General features: G+C 43.7%; 1 protein-coding gene and 1 pseudogene across 7 annotated transcripts in view; one reads left to right on the forward strand and one right to left on the reverse strand.

The window, feature by feature from the left end:
• LOC127210024 (serpin B6) overlaps positions 1 to 22,462 on the reverse strand; it is a 125,080-nt gene that overhangs the window by 64,759 nt on the left and 37,859 nt on the right. For 2 of the 7 annotated variants that reach the window (XM_051169739.1, XM_051169731.1), the window contains exon 4: positions 1,194 to 1,336. The exons of 4 other annotated variants lie outside the window; for them this stretch is intronic. In XM_051169739.1, the coding sequence (XP_051025696.1) occupies positions 1,194 to 1,336 (143 nt within the window). Of the gene's footprint in view, positions 1 to 1,193; positions 1,337 to 5,097; positions 5,216 to 8,551; positions 8,705 to 9,997; positions 10,173 to 22,462 lie in introns of those variants that run through there. One more of the 7 variants, XM_051169773.1, reaches the window with a different exon arrangement.
• Positions 16,248 to 17,340, forward strand: LOC127210103 (replication factor C subunit 4-like; annotated as a pseudogene).

A 22,462-nucleotide genomic window follows, 5' to 3' on the forward strand; every position in this document is an offset into this window, starting at 1 on the left:
TAGGGACCAAGTAAGAAAGAGACAGAGAAACAGAAATGGGAGGCATAGTGGCACATGACATTAATTCCAGCAATTCTCAAGAAAGATGCAGGTGCGTTGCTGTGAGTTTGATGTCAGCCTGATCTACAAAGTGAGTCCATCACAGTCAAGGCTACACAAAGAAACCCTGTGTTGAAAAAACAAAGAAAAGAAGAAAGAGGAGGAGGAGAAAATGGAAGAGGAGAAGAAAGAGGAAGAAGAAGAGGAGGAGGAAGAAGAGGAAGAAGAGGAAAAGGTGAAAGAAAGAGGAAGAGAGAGAGACAGAGTTTCTGTGCAACTCTGTGAGTGTGTGTGTGAGAGATAGAGACAGAGAGAGAGAGAGAGAGAGAGAGAGAGAGAGAGAGAGAGAGAGAGAGAGAGAGAGACAGATAAAGAGGGACAGAGAAAGTCAAAGAGAGACAGAGAGAATAAAAAAACAAAAAGAAAAACAAAAACCCTGGGTCATCAGCAAGAAATGCTCCAACCTTGAGGAGTTTGAACATGGAGTCTATCCCACATACACATCCTTTGTCTGCTGGTCTAGGAGCAAAATTCTATGCTTATCCCATCAAGCCAACACTGAATTTCACACACTCGCTCACTGCTAACTAATTACAGGATATGAGACAGGCTCGCTTTACACAGCCACCTGCCATCAGCTGTTTTTCCAGACAGGTGAGAAAGATTTTCCCACAGAACTGTTTGTGGCAACCAGCTGGAGGTGTGGTCCTCTTGAAGGACAGGGAAGATACAAGGCAGCACTTCTAGGAAGACAACTGAAAAGAAAGGAGTGTGCACTACTGAAGGGAATCACGAGAAATGGCTGCATTCAGGGCCTCAAGGAGCCTTCTACACCACATCTCAGTGGAGACTTTACCTCCAAAGATCTATGAAAGACCATTTCAAGCCCACTGCAGAGCTCTGCCATCACGTTTGGCCTTAGCAGCTGCCATTGGCAGAATAAACCATGAAAGAAGCAGGACCAGGCCTGAACCATGGAGCCTGCAGCCACCATTGGTGACATGCAAAAGAGGAAGGGGAGAGAACATTCTCAAGGCTGAGAGAGTCCTGGCTGCTGAGCTGCCCAAGGGCAGGAGAGGTGCAGGCTCAGGAGGAGCCTCTCTGTGAACAGAGGACCTTGCCCAGGAGTCTCCTTGTTCCTGCACTGTGTTTACCTTACTGACTTTGAAAGGCATCTCCCTGGTGTCCTCTTTGTTAAACTGCTCCTTCCAGTTTCCCTTGAAGTAGATGGCATTCACAAGGACCAGCAGAGTGTCTGAATCCACTGTACCTGGGGACAGCAGCTCTTTGATTTTATCTGAAAGGAGGAATGGAAAAGGAAAAACAAGTAATTAAAGACTTGTGGTGGTTTGGATGAGATTGTTCCACATGGGCATATGTATTTCTATGTTTCATCCTAGGTTGAACTCAGTCAGATTTCAATACCCAAAGCAAGCCTAGTCAATGTCTCTATTCCCCACCTTCTCTTTCTTGCCTACCCACCTGTGGATAGGGACGCAAAGCTCTCAGCTGCTGCTCCAGCAAGATGCCTTTCTGCTTTTTCCACGATGCTCATGAACTAACCATACTAAAACTGTAATCAAGCCCCCAATGTGATGCTTTTATAAGAGTTGCTTGGGTCATGGCGTCTCTTCCCAGCAATAGAGCAGTAACAAAGACAAGACCCAATTAGCTAACAGAGTTGGCTGGTATGTGCCAACAGCTCCTAGGCAACTGGTACCACCTCCTGCTCTGGTCAGGAGCATGAATGAGAGACTTCAGTTCTCTTAATATAATGGACATTTGTCCTTAAAGCGACAACCCTGAAATCAACAACAGAAGATGAATGTTGCTGTTTAGGATTTATTTCTGATTGTGTTTATGCTGTGTGCGTGCATGTAAGTCCCTGTGTGTTGATGTCCTCAGTGGCCCCAGGTGTTAGAACGCCTAGAACAGAGATTATAGGATGTGGCTAAGGTGTTGAGAACCAACTCAGGACCTCTACAGAGCAGTTTGTGTTCAGCCTTATCTGCTGAGACTTCTCTCCAGGACAGAGCCTAGACCTTCAAAAGCTTTAGAGAGAAGTAAACTAAGCTGAAAAGGGTCTTGTAAGAAAATTTTAATTATCGAAATAAACACATAAAATGTATGAGTCAATGTTAAATATGCAGTTGTAATTTAAATGTAATACGTGAGCTGTCATGAGACCATTGGTGTGTACAACTTTTTTTGGGGGGGGGGTATGTACAACTTTAAGAAGGGAACTTTAGGCTGTTTTAAAATAGACTCGTTATGAATTTAAATTTAAAAATATTTGAAGTGATATGTGTATGTGTGTGTGAATGAACATTAGAAAATGCACATTGAAAAATCACACAGAACCTTTTCAGTATAAATATCTATGTATAAGCTTTAAATAAATTCAAAGTAGGATAGCAGTCATAGAATGGTCCTTACAAGTATGAAGCAGTCTACAGCCACAGGTAGTGGGGGCTGGGCCCAGCACCTGCAGCCATGCTACACAACTACAGAATGAGAACATTGCACGCAGTGAAAGAAGAGCTGCAGACTAGAGTGAAAGCACTCTCTGCACTCTTCGTTAAAAAACAAAAACAAAAACAAAAACAAAAAAAACTTTAAAAAGAAAGAGGAAAATAAGAAAGGGAAAGAAAGAGAGTAGGAAGGAGGAAGGAGGGACTGAGGAAAGGAGAGACAGGAGGTTGGTCAGTTCTCAAATAGGTGTATCAAATATTGGAATACATCACAGACATGCTGTTAAAAGCTGGGGAAAGCCAGATGTGGTGACAGGCCATTTAATCCCAGAGGCAGATAGAGGAGCATCTTTGTGAGTTTGAAGCCAACCCAGTCTACATAACAGATTATAAGTGAGCCAAGGATACAAAGTGAGCCACTGTCTTTAAAAAGTAAAATAATAAAATAAAATAAAGTACCAGAAGCTGGTAATATTTTAGAGACAGCTTTGCAGGTTGTGATCTCACTGCCTGACTGTGGGATGAGTGAAGAAAGTGCCAACAATCAAGGCTTTCTGAACACGCAATAGGCAAAACTACATTCAACCTCAAACGCATGATGAAGCCAAGGTGCTTCGGGCAGCAGCTCCCATCATGCTTCACAGCACTTCACTGTGGCCTGGTCCCTCACATACATGAGCACTGTGGACTGTGCGTGCCATCATGCTAGGCCATAAAACGCAGACCGCGTGACACATGTCAGCTCCTATTCACTGTCATGTGAGGAAGGCAGCGACTGTGATCTACATGCAAACTACTTTGCTCCTATAGAACGTATGACTTTACTGTGAAAAAATAGACATCCGATATTCTTGTACATTCATTCTCAACACATAAGCCTGAAATTATTACATCTCTGAGGAGATGAAGAGATAATTAAAAGATTAAAATTTTATATAGCACCCACAAGTGGCTCACAACTGCCTGTGACTTCAGAACCAGAGGATAAGGCACTCTCTGGCCTCTGTAAGCACCTGAAGGCACAGGGTGCATGTAAGTTTATGCAGCCATATATACATACATATAAAATAGTGTTTAGAGCTTTAAATTTATTCTCTCTTTAGATTGGATTGTGTTAGATACCCTTCCCCCTCAGTAATATGCCAGTTTCTTCCTGTCTTTATTGCTTTGCTTTGCTTTCGGTTTTTTGTTGTTGTTCTTGCTGATGGTGGTGGTAGTGGGGGTTGGGTTTTTTTTTTTTTTTTCCCGAGACAGGGTTTCTCTGTGTAGCCTTGGCTATCCTGGACTCACTTTGTGGACCAGGACAGCCTTGAAATCACAACCATCTTCCTGCCCCTAACTCTCAGAGTCCCTGGATTACGGGTGCATGGGATTACAGCTGTCCTCATATTTAATTATGACAAAATTATACATATACCAACATTTATATTAAAACACATTTCTAAAAATTTATTTTCTCAATGTATACCTGTTTTACACAGTGTACAAGGTCACATGACATTTTCTCAGGCAAAATGATGTTGTCATGGGAAGAGTTTAAGAGTTCTGATTTAGGGCCTGGACGTGGTGGTGCATGCCTTTAGCTGACCCCTGAGTTCAAGGCCAGCCTGATCTACAGAGTGAGTTCCAGGACAGCCATGGCTATATAGAGAAATACAGCCTCAATAGAGAAAAGAAAGAGTCCCAGTATCTGATTTAGAGCCCCAGCTGCAGATCTACATTAGAGTGCTTTACTTTGTTTATCACACTAGAGTCCTTGGGTTCAGTGGTCAGGCATGTCAACAAGTCCTGATTTAAAGAACAAATTGTCATTATTGTTTACACTTGAGTTCTTGTGAAGACATTAACAATATGATTACTAACAAGACACTACAAAGTGGCTGCAGAGATGGCTCAGTGGTTAAGAGCAGTGGCTGCTCTTCCAGAGGACTCAAGTTTAATTTCCAACACCTGCATGTCAGTTCACAACTGTCTGTAACTCCAGCTCCAGATGTCTCCAACATCCTCATACAGACATGCAAGCAAAACAGCAATGCACATGAAATTAAATAAATAAAAAGTGACACAGTCTCAAAAAAAAAAGTTTTAAAAAATAGACTAAAGAGCATGGCATGAGACACAGGCCTTTAATCCCAGCACTGGAGAAGCAGGGGCAGCTGGATCTCTGAGTTTGAGGACAGCTTGGTCTACATAGTGAGTTCCAGGAGACCCATGGTTACAGTGAGACCCTGTCTCAAAAATCAAAAATGAAATTAAAAAGACTGGAATCAGAGTTGGCCTGGCAGGTAAAGGTGCCCACTACCAAACCTGAAGAACTGAGTAGAATCCCTAGACTCCTGTGGTAGAAAGAGAAACCAACTCCTGTCAGCTTTTCTGACTGCAGGTGTGCACAGACAAGCACAAACATGCAATAAACAAACAACAAATAAATGCGCCAGTTTAAAAAAAAAAAAAAAACCATAGGCTAAGTGCTTAACAGGGACTGGGCTGTGGCTCAGTGCACAGGAGAGCCTGCTCAACATGCTCAGGGCCCTGGAGTCAAATCTCAGCACTGAAAACAAACAAACTCGAGGCAGCCTGCATTCACCTTCAGTCTTTTTGGCCACCCAGGTGTTGATGTGCTGTCGGGACTGCTCTGCGGCGCCCTGAAAGTCCAGCTCTTCCATCTCTGCTTCATAGAACTTGCGGCAGGAATCTTTAAAAGACTAGGACAGAGCAACATGGTTACACAGCCAGGAAAGGGATTAGCACCAAGAGCCTCCTTCCTCAGTGCACAGGCACAGAAAATCGAAGTTTAATAGTTTACAGATGTGCTCTGCAATCAAATATATGGGAAGAGTATAAAACACAGCCCTCCTGTTTCCAGATTTCGTTAGCTTTGTTTATGAATGAGTTTATGTAAACAGCTGGATCCTTGAGGTACTAGCTGAGGCTCAAGGAGGTAACTGGGAGCACCCTCAGATGCAGTGTCACCCTGCTGTCACTCTAGGAGACCTCCACACTGGCAGAGTGAGGGTTAACCCCACAGGTGCTATGACTTCTCTGCACTGTGCACAGCCTGGACCTTCAGCCACAGTGCTCATGCTAACAGAATATAAATTAGCACCACTCAAAATATGTCACCTACAGCCACAGAGCACCAGGGAAGTAGCCATGAAGCTATGGGACTGAATACTTCATTTTAATTTATTTTACCTCATGACATAGAATTTGAATAGCTATTTGTCCACGGTCAGGCAGCTCAGTTGCAGGGGATGAGCAAGTCACAAAACACAGTCCATGATAGGGTGTGGTTGTGGGTGACTCAGCACAGTAGTGAAGGACTGGCCTGGCATACACAGGGCCTTAAAGGGGACTGATCACTAGTCGCATAAGGCACACTAAAGTTCATGCCATTTGCTGATGAATTCTATGAAACGACAGTGATATTGATGTCCACCCACTTACTGCCATGTTACAAGAGAAAAACTCAATACAGCATAAATAGTCTAAAACGTCCATTACTCTGACAGTATGTATGGAAGTTCCTCAGTGTTTCTAGGAAACAGCTCATCTCATAGCTACAAATTTAATTCTTTGAGAGAACTGTTTTCATTTTAGTGTGTGTGGCAAATGTCCTTTTTTCTTAAGTTTTGGTTTGCTTTCATACCAGGCATTTTATTTAGCAAACAAACACTGAGGGAAACAGAATTATGTTTCATGGTTTCTACACCACAGTCTGAGTATCAGCTGGGTGGCCTTAGCCGGGCTGCTCTCTACCTCCTCGACCCCTGTAAATGAGGAGACAGCTATGGCTATACCTCAGAGGGTCACTGTGAGATCTGACAGGCTATTTAATTTTATTGTTTAAGTTACTATTATGTATATTTTTTATGACTGGGCATTATGCCTACATGTATACCACTGTTCCACATGTGTGCCTGGGTTCTTCCTCAAAGCCAGAAAAGGGGTTCAGATTCCTCAAAACTGTAGTTACAGATGGTTGTGAGCTGTCCTGTGGGTGCTAGAAAAGGAACCCAAGCAGGAAAGGAGAAGAGCCCAGGGCTCCTAACTGTTGAGTCGTTTATCAGCCCTTCAATAGATTCTTGGCATGGTACATGGTTTACATATCATCCCTGACTCCTGCATGCCTGGATCAAACTGGCTGCTCACAAACTAATACCTTGCTATACCTCTGAGTGGTTTACACTTTAAAAGCACACTGGGTATTGAGTTTAAGCTGCTAATTTTTAAGCAACAACCAATCACTCTTAAGGAAGAATTTAATTGCATTTTGTGATTAGTATCTGAAATCTTCAGGGAAAAGGATGAGACAGGGCTTCTTTGTGTACCCCTGGCTGTCCCGAAGCCTCTCTGTAGACCAGGCTGGCCTTGAACTCAGAGATCTGCCTGCTCCTGGAATTAAAGTCCTGCACCTCACCAGGGTTAATATTTGAAATCTTTAAATGATACATTAATGAAAAATAACACAATAGAACAGGAAATTGAGTAAGCCAATTATCTTTGGTGGAAGTTTTGTTTTGGTTTTTTTTCATATTAAAAAGCCTAAAACTGATAATAACATAGGATGTAGGTAGAGTTGCAAAGCAGGGAATATAATGTGCAAAAATAAATAAAGGTACTGGTACATAGAACTTATTGCATGTGATCTGACACTCTGCTACACTCACTTTATATCACATCATTTTAAAGTATTGCATATCTGAAATAGGTTAGAAAATTATGGTTAAAAAAATCAGACTGATCTCAAACATAACTACAAGGAAATCTGCTATAAATTAATACAGAAGAATAAAACCCACCACAAAAAAATGAGCACAGAATATATGAATGAACAACTAATATATATATATATATATACTAAGTGTCTTTAACCAAAACGCTCAGGATCAGGTGTAATTTAGATTCAGGAGTTTTAAAGTTTCAGATTTTTTTTTGTTTGTTTTTTTTGTTGGTTTGTTTTAGAAATGTTCACCTTGATCATTCTCAAAAAATAATTTTCCAGTCTCAAGGTCAACATTTAAAAAGTTCAGATTGTGCATATCCCACAACAGGGACAGGAATTAAGACTCTACTGATATCTCTGGCCACTTGGGAGAGCAATGGAGCAATAGCGTATTACAATCTTAAGGCTCCACCTTCATTCTACAAATGTATCTGACAGCAATGGATGCATGTGGGCATGAACCCACATCCAATAACTCTCTGTTGGTAATGGCCCACACTGGGTACAAGCTAAATGCCCCACATACAAGTTGTTCAGTCTGTCACCATACATCAATACTCATGATTTTCATGATGGCTAATAACACTGAACAGTATCTACAGTGTGGGTCAATGGTAAAATTGGGGCTTAAATGTGTGAGTCCCTGGGTGCCATCTCTCACACCAACAACAGGATCAATAATAATGAGGCAATCTTGTGATGCTCAAAAAATTAAAAAAACACATTAAAAACAATATATGTAATAGTATCACACAGGAAAAGTCACTGACTAAATCTCTATATATACAGGAACACACATCACCCTATATAAAAAGCTCTTATGTGTGGAAGGGGTAGAGTTAGAGGATGGCTCTTGCTTAGACATTCTGTACAATAAGAATAGACTCCTAGCTGGGCTGTGGTGACACACTTGGGAGGCAGAGGCAGGCGATCTCTGAGTTTGAGGCCAGCCTGGTCTACAGAGTGAGTTTCAGGAAGCCAAGGCTGCACAAGAAACTTGGGAAATAGCGACTGAACAGATGGCTCTGAGGTTAAGAGCACTGTCTGTTCTTCCAAAAGTCCTGAATTCAATCTGAGCAGCCACAGGGTGGCTCACAACCAACTACAATGACATCTGCTGACCTCTTCTGGCCTGCAAGCACACATTTAGGCAGAACACTGTATACGTAATAAAAACAATTTTTTTAAATGAGAAGAAAAGGAATAAACTCACATGTGGGTTCAAATCATGTAAGCAAATGCAAAATTGCAGTGGGGGTCAAGGGAATAGGGCTACTCCTCAGCCTGCTGTCCCTAAGGAACACATGACACTTACAGCTAAAACATCACAAGTCTTTTCCCCGAAGAGCCTGTTTGCTGTTCTGAGCAAGTACTGCGTGCCAGTCCTGTTCACTTCCTTGAGAACTGACTGGAAGGCCTGGTGGACATCCCCACCACCATTGCCACTGCATTTATCCAAAGAAAGTGCCTGAAATCAAAACAGATAAAAACACAACTTAGACAGCTCAGCTGTAGGATATGAGTCAACACTAAACTCATCCTCAGAATCTTACAGATCCCTGCTGCCACTCAAAGAGCCATCTCCTTAAAGAAGAAAGTACCTTGAGTGTTCCCTCTCTAGGGTCCTCCCCTGTGTCCTGTCTGAACAGAAAAGGCCCTTCACAGACCTGGCTTTTCATGGTTACTAACTGTGCTCTGGTCAAGCATGGAGACCAAGCAAAGCTGCTGTCATTCAAGTGCAGCTGGCTTCTGACTTCAGGTCACCGAGTCTCCTCCCTGCTCTTGGGTCTAGGCTGGTTCCAGCAGTGTCTCAGCACAGGATTAAGGAGAGTGACCCTGTGCTGGGCCTGGGCTTTAAAAGGCCTTGGCAGCTGCCACATTGGTGCTCTTCTTCCTAGCCATCATGGTGGAAGGAAGTCCAAGCTGTCCTGCAGGAGGCCACATGGAAAATGCTGGAATAACTGCCACCATGTAAAGCTGCTTGAAACAGAAGCAAGACCCCATCAATAGTGAACACTAGGTGCGAGACATTAGACACAGCTCCTTAGACTTTCCAAGTCTGCTGAACAGCTACCTGAGTGACTTCAGCTGCTCCCACAGGAAACAGACGAGCTGCTTGTCAGAAGTTGCAATAGCTTAGAAGTGAAAGAAAGACAGTTAAAATTGAAGGCAAGCCTGTAGGCCCTAACGCTCACAGGCAGGAGGCAGGCTAAGAAAACAACAAGCACAATTAGATTTTGTAAAAATGGAAAGGTATGGCCAAGAACTACCCAGAATGCAAAGCTGAGCCCAAGGTGGCCTCCCCATCTTATGTCAGGACATCCTGTCTCTGCAGCTCATGCACCTCTGTAGCTAAAGCACTCCAACCCGGAAGAGCCCTAATGGATCTGTCCTGAGCTCACAGCCAAGGCTGACTGCAGTTTGCAAGAAACTTTTATGTCCTGGCACAAGACCAGTCCTAGTGCCTTACTTGAGAGAAAGCTGGGACTCATTATGGCTAGAGAGAAGAAAGTAGGGATCCCAGGGACACTAGTACCACCCCTGTGGTGTTTTTACTGACACTAACCCTCACATACACACTGTGAGCACCAGTGAGTCAGTGATAGGCTGCTAACAGGTATAATGTGTCCAACAATAACCCCTGTCAGTGCATTCCCATTTATTCCTCACTATTATTTTTTTCTTTTCAGATTGAGAATGTGGAGGACCAGCTCAACTGACAGTCAATGATGCTTAGCTGCTGGGAAAGGGTGCTGGTTACCTGAATCATCTGGCTTGCAGTGCTTCCCTTTGCCCCCATCAAGACCATGGCCAGGGCTGAGGAGATGCTCATGGGTGAGAAAAATACATTTTTGGAGCCATCTTCACCGAATAGTTTCAAAAGGTTTAAGGCAAAAGTGCCATTTGCTTCCTGCAGAGCATCCATGATGGTGAGCCTGGAACAAGGGATTAATATCACATAAACACAGGCTGATATGGAGGCCACATCTTACTGTCACTTGCACTGTGATGTTGTGGCTCCGTCAACAGAAAGGGAAAGAGCCTGGAAAGCAAAGGTCACATGCAGAAAGTGATACAGCCTGTTGCGGCTACCTCAGGCCAGTGCTTTGTCTTTCTCAAGTGCAGAAACCAGTACATGGGGAACCAGAAGGAACTCTACAAAAAAGGGAAGGGTACCCAGATGTAGGAATGAGAAGAAAATACATGGCACAGCCTTAGCATTCCTAGAAGGAGATTAAACACAACTGAGATCTTTTGTGCCTTTAAATCATTTTGTTTGCCTCACTTCAATTTGTTCACAGATTCAAGCCTTTTGATAAAAATTTCCAATAAACTGACATGTTTTCTTCTTGCACAAAACTATCCTCACATGACTAGGGAGAATCTCTTTATACTGGTTACACTGCCCCAAGCTGTTGTTCTCAAACATCCCGGCTTTACAGCAGCAAGAGGATACTATGCTGCACTCTTCAGACCAAGGGCACAGGATGGCTCCTCCCCTGGTTTCTCTCAGGGCGATTGTAAAGTACTAACTCTGAATGTTTAGAGGACAGATTGAGTATTGGTGCTGCTTTAAAAATACAGCTGCTGGCCTACGGAAATGGCTCAATGGATAGAGTGTCTGCCATGCAAGTGTAAGGACTTGAGTTCGAAGCTCCAGTACCCATGTATGGCCAGACAAGATGGCAGACATGTGATGGGAGGTGGAGACAGAAGACTATCTGAAAGATATTCCCATAGGTCAGAAGCCTAGCAAAGGCAGTGGCAAAGTATGAGTCCCTATCTCAGCAAAGTGAAAGGCCTGGAAGGACCCGCACATGAGGTTGGTCTGTGACTTCCACGTGCAAGCCTACACAACATAAGCCTATGTGCACACATGCATATACAGGTACACACAGAGAGAGAGAGAGAAGGGGGGAGGGAGGGAGGGAGGGAGGGAGGGAAGGAGGGAAGGAGGGAGGGAGGGAAGGATGGAGGAAGGGAGGGAGGGAGGGAGGGAGGGAGGGAGGGAGGGGAGGGAGGGACCATGGTTTACGTTAGATCACTACTGCAAGCTCTCATTCCCTGGACTCTTCTGAGACCCACTGGCACTTGGAGGCATTCCCATCTGCCTCAGTCATGCTACTCTTCTCTTTCATTGAATGCATGTTTTATACCAACTAGTGATTAATGTCCATATTAGTGACAACTCCTGGACCCTTGCTCTATGAATACTGTACAGCTCAGACTCTTTGCCTGTATCATATGGCCCAGGCTAAAAAAAAAAACAAACTGTTTTTTGCTTTTGTTTGCCTTAGACAAAGTTTCTCTGGGTAGCCTTGGATGTCCTCAACTCACTCTGTATATCAGGCTGGCCCCAGACTCTGACTGATCTGCCTTCGTATGCCTCCCAAGTGCTGAGATTAAAGGCATGAGCCACCATGTGCATAACCAAATATATTCTTGTTTTGTTATTGAGTCCTTTATTTTGAGGGAACACACAGCCCAACACCTTTCTAAGATGGAACACCACACTGCTTAGGAAACAAGAAGAGGGGAAAAGTGTGTGTGTGTGTGTGTGTGTGTGTGTGTGTGTGTGTGTGTGTATGTGTGTGTGTGTGTGTGTGTATGTGTGTGTGTGCAGACAGCTCAGGCTGGCCTCAAATGATCATTCCCCTGCCTCAGCCTCTGAGTGCTGGGATTACAGGTGTGCAACAACACATCTCAGTTCTCCCACAATGTTTTCTACCAGATTTTGATTTCTATCTGCTGTTTTATGTTAACTAAAAGTGAAATTCATGTATGGGGATGGTATGGGGAGACATGCAGGGATGGGGAAGCAAATAAACTTGGTGTTTGGAGCCAAGAGTGAACCAAACCAAAGAGTGCTCAGCAAATTAAGGCTCTGAAGCCATCAAAACAAGAAGGAAAAAACAAGCTCACATCATCTCTGTGTGATGACACTAGTGATAGTGGTTATGATTGCTCAGGGCCGCCTTGAAACACTGGGACACTCCCATGTATTCTGATAACAGCAGTCACTCCATGGGCCCCAGCACTACAGTCCCTGATCACATACATTTACCATGGTTACTTAAAACATCAGCTCCCACACCCAAGTCCTAATCCACTGGAGGAAGGAAATGGGCAGCCTGCAGAAGAGCCCTACCAAAAGCAACTGCCTCCCAAGCAGGCAAAAAAGAAGTGTGAAACCTCTCCCTGCTTTCCCTCACAACCAGTGTTCCTGACACCATGTTAGTCGGCCATGCTTCTGATTCCCATACAGATCTAAGGGAAGGAAAGGAGGAAGACCAGGGCTATGGCACACGCCAGAGAACTTCCTCAGCAGAATAAGGCTCTGGGTCCATCAAAACAAGAAGGAAGGAAAAAACAAGCTACATGCCAATTTCATCTGGCACAGAAACCCTGTCAGAGCTTTGCCTGTGTCCTTCCTCCTAGTCTGACAGACACCAGATCTCATGGCAATTCTTCTGGCTTGAGTTTTAATGGGAAAATATTTTCAAAGATCTGGAATTGTTTCTCACAAGTGTCTATATTCTCAGGCCTTTAGGGTACTGAGGATTTGCCACAACTTCCCAGCACAGCCTGGGCCTCACCCCTGGGTGACTCAGACACACCAGACAGAAAAACAAAGACAGAGCACCCAATTCTTGGCCTTCTCTCTGTCCCACACTCCCTCCTCACAGGCCACATGCACAAACCAGTGTGTCAGCAGCCTGCTTCTTGGGTCACTTCTGACTGAGAAGCATGTGTGTGCCACCAATAGCCCTGGACCCCAGCGCAGCAGCCAGGCAGGCTCATTGTTGCCCTCATCCCTTGCCCCCAGCCTCCTCCAAAGACACTGTTGGATCTGGGAGAGCTGCTATGCCACCAGCCAGCCAGGACGACAAGCTACTCATCCAGCCAAATCACAGCCTGCTGAGGCCACTGAGCATCAGAGGGAAGCAGAGCCATTCCCACTGGGCTCTTACCCTGAGCCACACCCACGTGCCAGCTTCTCCAGAGCCTGCATCCCCAGCTCCTGGCATCCCCAGCACCTGTGCTACAGCAGAGCTTACCCCAGACTTGGTTTTCTGGTCTGTTGCAAGCAGAGTGGCAACTAAGAGGCAGAAGCATTGCCTTGAAGTTGGAATATCTGAGGGGCGAGGAGGTGGGCGGAGTCTGCTGGTTGGGCCAGCTGCCCAGGACAGGACCAGGCAAAGGCTCTTGGAATGCAAGGATGTTACCAAACTCAGGCTGCACTCTATGGGGGCTTTCCTACAGCTTGTTTTCTGTGCCTTTGTGGACTGAATGACAGCTTTAAGGACATCAGAAGTGTGCCATCAATTACTGGACATAAAAGCAACAGAGCACAACAGATATTTAAAGTGAGGGAGGGAAAAAAGACTTTTAACTACCAGGGCTTGAGGTAGAGCCCTTGTTCAGCAGACAACAAAAAATTAAGACAGGTGGCCAGTTCCTATGTCTCAAGACTCCACTACTCCAGACTGGAAAAGTCAGAATGTGAGGTGCTGATATTTTATATAAATGAGATTGAAAACCCTGTCCGCTATCTTGCCTTCCTTCTAGAAAGCAAGACAACCCGGTGGGAAGAATGTTGGTCCGGTTTTAAATCTTTTAGGACAGGTCAACTCCAGAAACACCAGATTCTTTGCTGTTTCCTTCACCCTTAGCCTTCACCTAGGGTTCCCAACAAGCCCTGTTGACATTTACTTGAGATGGTTCCTGTGGAGGCTCTCCTGGTTTATAAACAGTTAACCAGCACCCCCTCTACCTAGTATAAGTCAGTAGAAAACCAGGAGGCCATGCCAGCTGTGAACTTTTACACGTGAAGTAGTGATAGAAAGGAGTTCTCAGAGCATCTTGCTCTCCCTCCTCATCCCATGCTTCATTTGGTCCGCTCCAGTTTTGTGGTTTTGGCTTGTTTTAAGGTTTTTAGTCAATTGTGTGCATATGTTGTATCTAGTGTGAGTTTGTGTACATGAACTCAGTGCCGTGGGAGGGAAGAAACAGCATGGGGTCCCCTGGAGCTGGAGTTATAGAAGTTGTGAGCTAAGAACTGCACGTTGAGCCTCTGGAAGTGCAGTTCCTGCTCTTAGACCCAGAGGCAGCTCTCCAGCCCCTCCACTCCTGTTTTTATTCCAGTTTATCTTTCCAACATGTCCTTTGCAAAATTTACTGTGTTTATTTGGGGGGGCTTAGTTTGTTTGTTTTGTTTTTTGGTTCTTGTTTGGTTTGGTGTGTTATTTTGAGACAGGGTTTCTCTGTCTAGCCCTGATTGTTCTGGAATCACTTTGTAGTGAAAACTGGCCTCAAACTCACAGTGATCCACCTGCCTCTGCCTCCTGAGTGCTGATATGAAGGCCTGACATGAGTGCTGATATGCTTGGCCTAATTTACTTTGGGTATATAGGATGAATTTAGATATACCAAAATTCTTTGTGTATCTATAATTTCCCATTTCCTAAAAAACTAACATTCTGTGATCAATCAATCATTCTGTAAGTTTCTGGGGTCGGGAAGAGGGTAGAGCTTCCTCCAATAGGAAACAGAGATCTTCCTTATTCTTTTCCCTGGCAGCATAGTATTCCTTTGTGTTCATGTGCACTGATCCTTATGCTTTTAGGTTTTCAAATATGTTACATGTAACAGGGGCCCTGTTACATACATCTGAAGACAGAAGAGATCTCAGGTGAGCCTCCTAACCCTGTTACCATTACTATAGTTCTGGCTGTCTGCTTATATCATTGTCACATCTGTGGGAGAAGGTAGTCTGGAGGTCACCATAGCAACTCTGCTTTCATGATGCCCAGTGGTCACATCCAAGCACAGGAAATGCCTCCACTACAACAGGAGGATTTGTCTGCTTTAGTACATTTCCTTAAGGAAATGTTTCCAAATCCTGTAGACTAATAATGCAGAGGCCCAGCATCCTCACAGAAAGATTCCTCAACATGAGGCTGCTCAAGCACATCTGTCTGTCATCTTTTATGGGATTCTAGGGGCTTGTAAGGAAAGACACCATGACCGTCAAAAGGAGCCAGTTTTTACAGGAAGTGATTGATACAAGGACACAGTTGGTGAACTTTCCCAGTGGATAAGTAGTGTTGGTGATAATGTGACTGAGACCTGTGGTTCAGTTGTCTACTGTGCCTATATTGGGCATCACTAGAAATGCTTTTAGGCCATTTCTTCCCTCTCTTTAGGAAATTCCTGGGGTCAGGAGCTGATGGGGCTGGGAATCTCTGCCTCTAACCCCAGAGACTAGGCTCAGAGCTTCTATGTATGAAGCCCCCACTCTGCACTCATCTCCCTGCCCCTCCCTGCTCCCTGTGCTGGCCATTTTAAAAAGCCTGGCAAAACAGTCTCTAGATTCTGATCAAAAGGATCCCCTATAGATCTTTTGTATTGTCTCCCCTTTCCAGTCTTCTCTTCCTCGTTTAGTGATGAACTAGGTCGACTTATCTTTGGGAGAGAGCCCTGTGGACCTGGGTGGGGTGGGTTTGAGGTATGGGGACCAAAACAAAAAAGAAGAAAAAGAAAAAGAGAGCAGAAGGAGTCACCAGTGACTCATTAGTCTCCTGGGTCTCTTACTTCTCCACAGGGGTTTTCATAGCCTAGGTCTCCATTCGTTTGTACTGGAGGCATCTTCATTTTAGTATGGGCAGGGGATGATGAGGAATGAGGGCCTGGCCACAGTGAGAGGATGGAGAAGACAGAAGGCACGGAAGGGGGATGCAAGTGCTTGTCTACCACACATAGGATCCAAGTTTCAACCATTTGTAAAACACTCACACAGACGTACACCTGAGCCCAGACACTTGCAGACATGCACACACAGGCACACATGTGGGTCGCACATTGAGAGGAAGGGAGGGAGGGAGGGAGGAAGGGAGGGAGGATGGGAAGGAAAGAGAGACAGAGACTTCAAAATGAACTTAGACACAATCAAAACATTCTCTAAAAAAACTAGGTACAGACCCATGGCCAGCAGCAACTGAGGAGAAACTATGCAGGCATTTCTCAAAGGCACATCTGTCAGTACTAAGCCACAACTGACCAAGGACCAGGGTGATACCTGCCACTGCAGGAAGCACTGGAGAAACCAAGAAAGTCAAACCAGTTCTTGGGTAGAAAATTATCGCCCAAAGTGTGTGGAGGAATTTGCTTTCCAGGAAGAGGTGGTTGCAGTGCTGAAAACTCTTTACAAGGAGCTGTAGGTCTTCCTAACCTCTTGTTCCATCAGCCACCTGGAACAGGCAAAACATTCACAATTTGGAGAGGAACTACAGAACTCTTTGGGCCTGAACTCTTCTCATTAAGAGTTATTGAGTTAAATATATCTGATGAACAAGGAATACAAGTAGCCCTAGAGAAAGTGAAGAACTTTGCTCAGTTTACTGTGTCACGAAGGCGTTCAGATGGGACGCCATGTCCTCCCTTTAAGATTGCAATTCTGGATGATGTGGATTCTATGACCTTGGCTGCTCAGGCAGCTTTAAGATGTATCATGGAGAAAGAGTCAAAAACAACCAGATTCTGCCTCATCTGTAACTATGTTCGTCGAATAATTGAACCCCAAGCTTCTAGATGTTCAAAATTCTGCTTCAAGCCACTGTCAGATAAGGCTCCACAGAAGCAATGACTGGATATTGCTCAGAAGGAAAATGTCAAAATTGGCAATGAGGAAATAGCTTATCTTGTTAAACTATCAGGAGATTTACAGAAAGCCATTACACTTGTGCAAAGTGATACTTGACTAACAGGTGGAAAGGCGTCATGGAAGATATGATCACAGACATTGCTGGGATAATACCAGCTACAGCCATTGATGGAATAGTCCCCACATGTCACAGTGGCTCTTTTGACAAACTAGAAGTTGTGGTAAAGGACCTAATAGACAAAGGACATGAGCCTACACTGCTTGTCAATCAACTTCATGATGTTTTTGTAGAAAATAAAAATCTTTCTGATAAACAGAAGTCTATTATTACAGAAAGACTTGCTGAAGTGGATAAGTGTTTAGCAGATGGTGCAGATGGACACCAGCATTTGATGAGCCTTTGTGCAACAGTAGTGCAGCAGTTAATTCAGAATTGTTGAAGACACTGACTCTTGTGTAATTACCAAGCCAACTTTTTGCATAAACTCAATAAGTGAACGAATTATAAAGTGAAACAAAGAAGCAAACAAAAAATACCAGGTACAATGCTAAAAGGAGACCATGGAGAACACTAAATGGGATCTCTATCAGCATCCTATCTAGAACCTTCTGGTGCTGTGAGAGCTACCCAGTATGGAGAAAGCTTCCAGATCAGTACCAGCTTGATTGCTTCAAGTTGTGAGACTAAACTGTGAGAGGACTTCAGCCATAGGATCTTTCCATTGAGTTCTGGTGGGCAGCCGGGAGCAATGGCAAGAACTGTATCATTTTAGAGATTCTGGGAGCTCCCTGGCTAGCAACTCCAAGGTAGGTATCTCATACCTCGCACTAGGTTTTTTGTTTTTTTGTTTTGTTTGGTTTTGTTTTGTGATAACCTATGGCCTTTGGGAGTAGTATTTGTCCACTCTCTGGGGGCAGAGAGAATGTAAAAGCCAGTTTCCAGAGGATTGCTCCAACACAGTAACTTCTGGACACTGGACTCAGCAACTGATTGCCTGCAGGTGACCCATTCAAGGTAGAGCCAGTCAGCAGTCCAGCAGGGACAAGAGAAGAGCCAAGAGGAGTTAAGTATTTTGGGGGCCATAGGATGCACTCTTTTCCTCCTTTTTGGAGTGACTTCTTTGATGAAGCCCGAGGGAAAGCAATTGGACCATAAGGCACACCCTAATTTTGCTGTCCCCCCACTTTTGCTGTCCATCGGGCATCAACAAAGATGTCACTTACCCCAAATTCTGGGGTTGGAGAGTGTGTATTATGGTCTGAACACACACTACTGGCAGTTGATGGCTGCTCAGGAGGGAGAATCAGGATGTTTCACCTGGCAGAGTGCCTATGAGCTAAAGGAAACCCTATATCCAGGTATATATAGATAGCATTAATTGGACTCAGTGGCTTAGAAAGAAAGAAAGAAAGAAAGAAAGAAAGAAAGAAAAGGAAGAGAAGGAGAAGGAAATGAAGTTGGGAGGGAAATGAGCAAAGCTGTTCAGCAGGAGTTTGAGGGGATATGATCAAAATACATTGTGTACTCTATGAAATAGAATAAAATTTTAAATGTAATGCTAAAAGCAAAAATAAACCAAAAAGAGTTAAAGGATGTGGGTTGGGTGGCAGGGAGTGTGCAATGCATTCTCAGCACCTCTAAAATGCAAACAATAAACTGAGTGGGAGTCAGGCATGGGGAGAGATGAAGAGAAGGGCAGAGAGCACGCAAGAAACAGCTTGAAGACCTTTCGTGAGATGCCCAGCTGGAAGGAACTAGACGGATTGTGCTTAAGGTCACAACAGAGTTTAGTATGTCATTTGCCTTTTGAATTGTGACAGTCAGAAACAGCTAGCAAAGTACTAGGAAATATGGAAATTGTCTGACTAAAAAAAAAAACACTAAAAAATGGATTTCTCAAGAACACAGTAGAGGTGCTGCTTCTTTTGCAATATATTTTATTTATCATGTTTTCTTCAGTGACTCAAAAGACATTTGCATTTCCCAGCTCAAGACAGTAACTTGACCCGGGAAGACAGATGCTCAGAAGAGGCAGGACTAGGAAGATTGCAGGTACCACTGTGCCAAAAACATGGATGATAGCTTTCATAACCTGAGTATAAACTATTTCTTTACTGTTGAAATTATAATCTTTTATTTGAGAGTTAAATTGGGAGAATCTTGTTACTCTGGAGATTTTTTAAGAATACCTGGTCATAAAAGGGCAAAACCTTCTCAATCAAACATGTGTAAGTCCTACTTCTTCCCTTGCTTTCTATTATCCACTTTACGGCAAAACCATTACTTTGGATGTCATATAGCCAAATGATTCTTTATTAGTCTCCAACTAGGTTTGAATGTCTTTTGTTTGTTTGAGGGTTTTGTTGTAGTTTTCAACAGGCTCCCACTCACTGTCTGGAAGTCACTATATAGCTCAGGCTGATCTCAGTTTGATAACAATCCTCCTGTCAGCCTTCTAAATGCTGGGATTACAGGTGTGAACTACCACCCCAGTGTGGAGAGCAGCCAGTGGACTGTAAGGTGCTTGGCAGTTAGGCTAACTACACAAAATTTGCCTCTCAAATAATCTCAGGTTACACAGACATGCCTAATAATACTACACTGATATAAAAATTAAGCAGACATCTCACCGAGCAGGCAACAGGTGATGGGCAAAAAATGCCACTGCAGGTTCCACCAGGAAACCTGCTCTGGTTTACATGCCTCAGAAGCTTGTAGGCTTAGCCCGCATTCAAGGCGAAGTCCTTCAGCTGCAGCAGGCTAACAGGAGGGCACTAGCGCTGGTCAAAAGAGGTCCTTGAGAGTGTAGGCCAGTGGTTACTTTTTTACTTATATGTAGTGTGTGTGTCGTTGTGTGAGTGTACATCATGTGTGTGCAATCATCTGTGGAGGACAGAAGAGCATATCAGATGCCCTGAAGGTAGAGTTACAGGCAGTAGTGAGCCACCTGAAGTGGACACTGGGAACAGGACTCAGGCCCTCTCAAGAGTAGTAAGAGCTCCTAAATGCTGAGCCATGTCTCCAGTCCCAGCCATCCTATTTCTGTTATTTAAAAAAAAAAAAAAAAAAAAAAAAAGACACTTCATGAGAATTCTGACAGGAGACTCTTGGCTCCAGAGGCATGAAAACTCTGTTCTAACCCATGCTAACACATCCATTTCTGAACATGAGTCATGATTATTGAATAAGAACTAACAGTAAGAACACTATCACGTCTTTACAGTCACTCTTCCCTTAAGCAGTGCTACTGACTTGGTTTGGAGGTCCTCTCTCCACATACCATGATGGATCAGCCTGCTGAGGATGTAGAGGAGGAGTTAGAGACATCTTTTATAGCAATTGGACCTGTGAGAGCACTCTCTCTCTCGCTCTCTCTCTCGCTCTCTCTCTCTCTCGGGAGAGCCTTCATAGAAGAAGCTTCAGGTAAGACACCAGGATTATTTTTTCAGGGAAAGATTTTATTTCTTCTCATGGTAACCAGCTAATGAACCAACACACTTATATAAAGCATCACTCACAAAATACACGCAGGTCACACTAGTATTATTTTTTGTAAGTTAGTCTTACAATAAAATAAACGTGTAAGTATGCATTAACTGAAACTAGGACACACACACAAAAAAAAACCCACTTTGAATTAAACATTCTACAAGGCTGGTTAATTAATTAACTGATTAACTGACTGTAACTTCAATGATTATGGGGAGTTTGAATGTTTCAGATTAAGACCCACTGTATCTTGAGTTATGTTAGAGCCCAGGTATGTGTGATCTAATGTCCTTGGAGTGCACGGGCTCTTGGCTTCTACTAAAGGCTAATAATGACATCAGACTGCATCTGAAGCCTAGAGCAGAAATCTCCCACTTTGCTGTGACCCATCAAGCACTGTATGTAAAAAGCCTGTGGATTTAGGAGCTTTTCTGTTGTCCTGATACTATAGAAATGTCACAAACCCACACTGGCATTGGGGCTTGGCATAAGCTGAGTCACTGGACCATGGTCACTGATGTTTGGTTTAAGAATGAAGTCTTTTATTCTCTTTGTGGTGAGAACTGTATGTTTTGTATCAACATAAGCCCACACATAAAATGAGAATAAAATAAAACAATGCTGAAGAGATACTAAATATTACAAGAGATTTGGGATCATGATAGAATTTTTCTTGTCTTTTAATCTAGCTTTATTAACTTCATAATATCTCTTTAATAATTTTCTGGATATGCAACCACTTTCTCATTTCTTTCCTTCCCTCCCTTTCTTTCTCCCTTTGCTTTTCTCTTTTTCACTATGAATCCTTGCTTGTCTTAAATTCACAGAGCTCCTCCTACCTCAAGGCCTCTAAACTGCTGCAATTAAATGCTTATGCACCACACCAGGCTCCAATTTTTTATTTTGAAAATAAAGCTTATTCTCTCTTCTGTTTTTGTTTGTTTTATTTTGTTTCTCGAGACAGGGTTTCCTTGTGTAGCCTTGGCTGTCCTGGACTTGTTTTGTAGACCAGGCTGGCCTCGGACTCACAGTGATCGTCTTGCTTCTGCCTCCCAATTGCTGCGGTTACAGGCCAGCATGCACACTCTTCTTCTTTTAAGAGTCACTTTCAGGAATGGACAAATAGTTCAGTGGTTAAGAACACTGGCTGCACCTACTAAGGGCCTAGGTTCAGTTTCCAGCACCCACGTGGAGTCTCACAACCATCTATACTTCAGTTTTAGGGAGTCTAATGCCTTGTGTGTGTGTGTGTTTTTCTCTGTGGGTAACTGGCACACACAGTGTGCACATATACACATACAGGCAAACACCCCTACACAAAAAGAATTTAAAATTTAAAAATATTACAAAAAGAAAGAGTCACAGTGAGTTTTAATAGCAAGAACTAGCATGGCCCCTCAACACTACAGCAAGTCTAATGTAACAAATATCACAGGTGATAACAGGTGTGGATAAATGGGTTAAAGGGAGGTGGCTGTCAGGCGTTCTGGCACACACTGTAATCTCAGTGTGGGGGAGGCTGAGGTGGGAAGATCGCCAGTTCATAGGCTACACCACGCCCAAAGTCAGCGTAGGATGCGCAGGGAGACATTGCCTCAAATATATTAAGAAACACATACTACTAATAAGAATAATAATAAAAGAGAGGTAGACAGTTGGCAGGTGATCTTGACATTTGTCCCAGTCATAAGGTGCCCAGATGGGCCTCTGGGAGTCTTTATCACAATGTAGCTAACACAGTTTTAGATGAACTTGTTTTTCTGTGAGATGAACGGTAAGTAGAAGACCTAAGACCCCAGCATCCTGAGAGAGTCTTGGTACTGTGGACTAGTCCGGCTGCTCTTCCCTTGACACCTGTGCAAGGGAAAATGTTCTTCACCTCAAAGTTTCTTCTGCTTTTGGCTGCTCAACAGGAAAGACGAATGCAGACGACTAATAGGAGATACTTGCCAAAAAAAGTCAACAGGTGAACTGACTAAGGTTTTGAGCTTATAAACTCCCATGTACTGCGAATGTAAAAATACCCTTTCTTTGTTTTAATGACTGTGAGACACTTATGGCTGCTTAAAATT

Source organism: Acomys russatus, chromosome 3 (genome assembly GCF_903995435.1).
Source record: "Acomys russatus chromosome 3, mAcoRus1.1, whole genome shotgun sequence".
Classification (NCBI taxonomy): domain Eukaryota; kingdom Metazoa; phylum Chordata; class Mammalia; order Rodentia; family Muridae; genus Acomys; species Acomys russatus.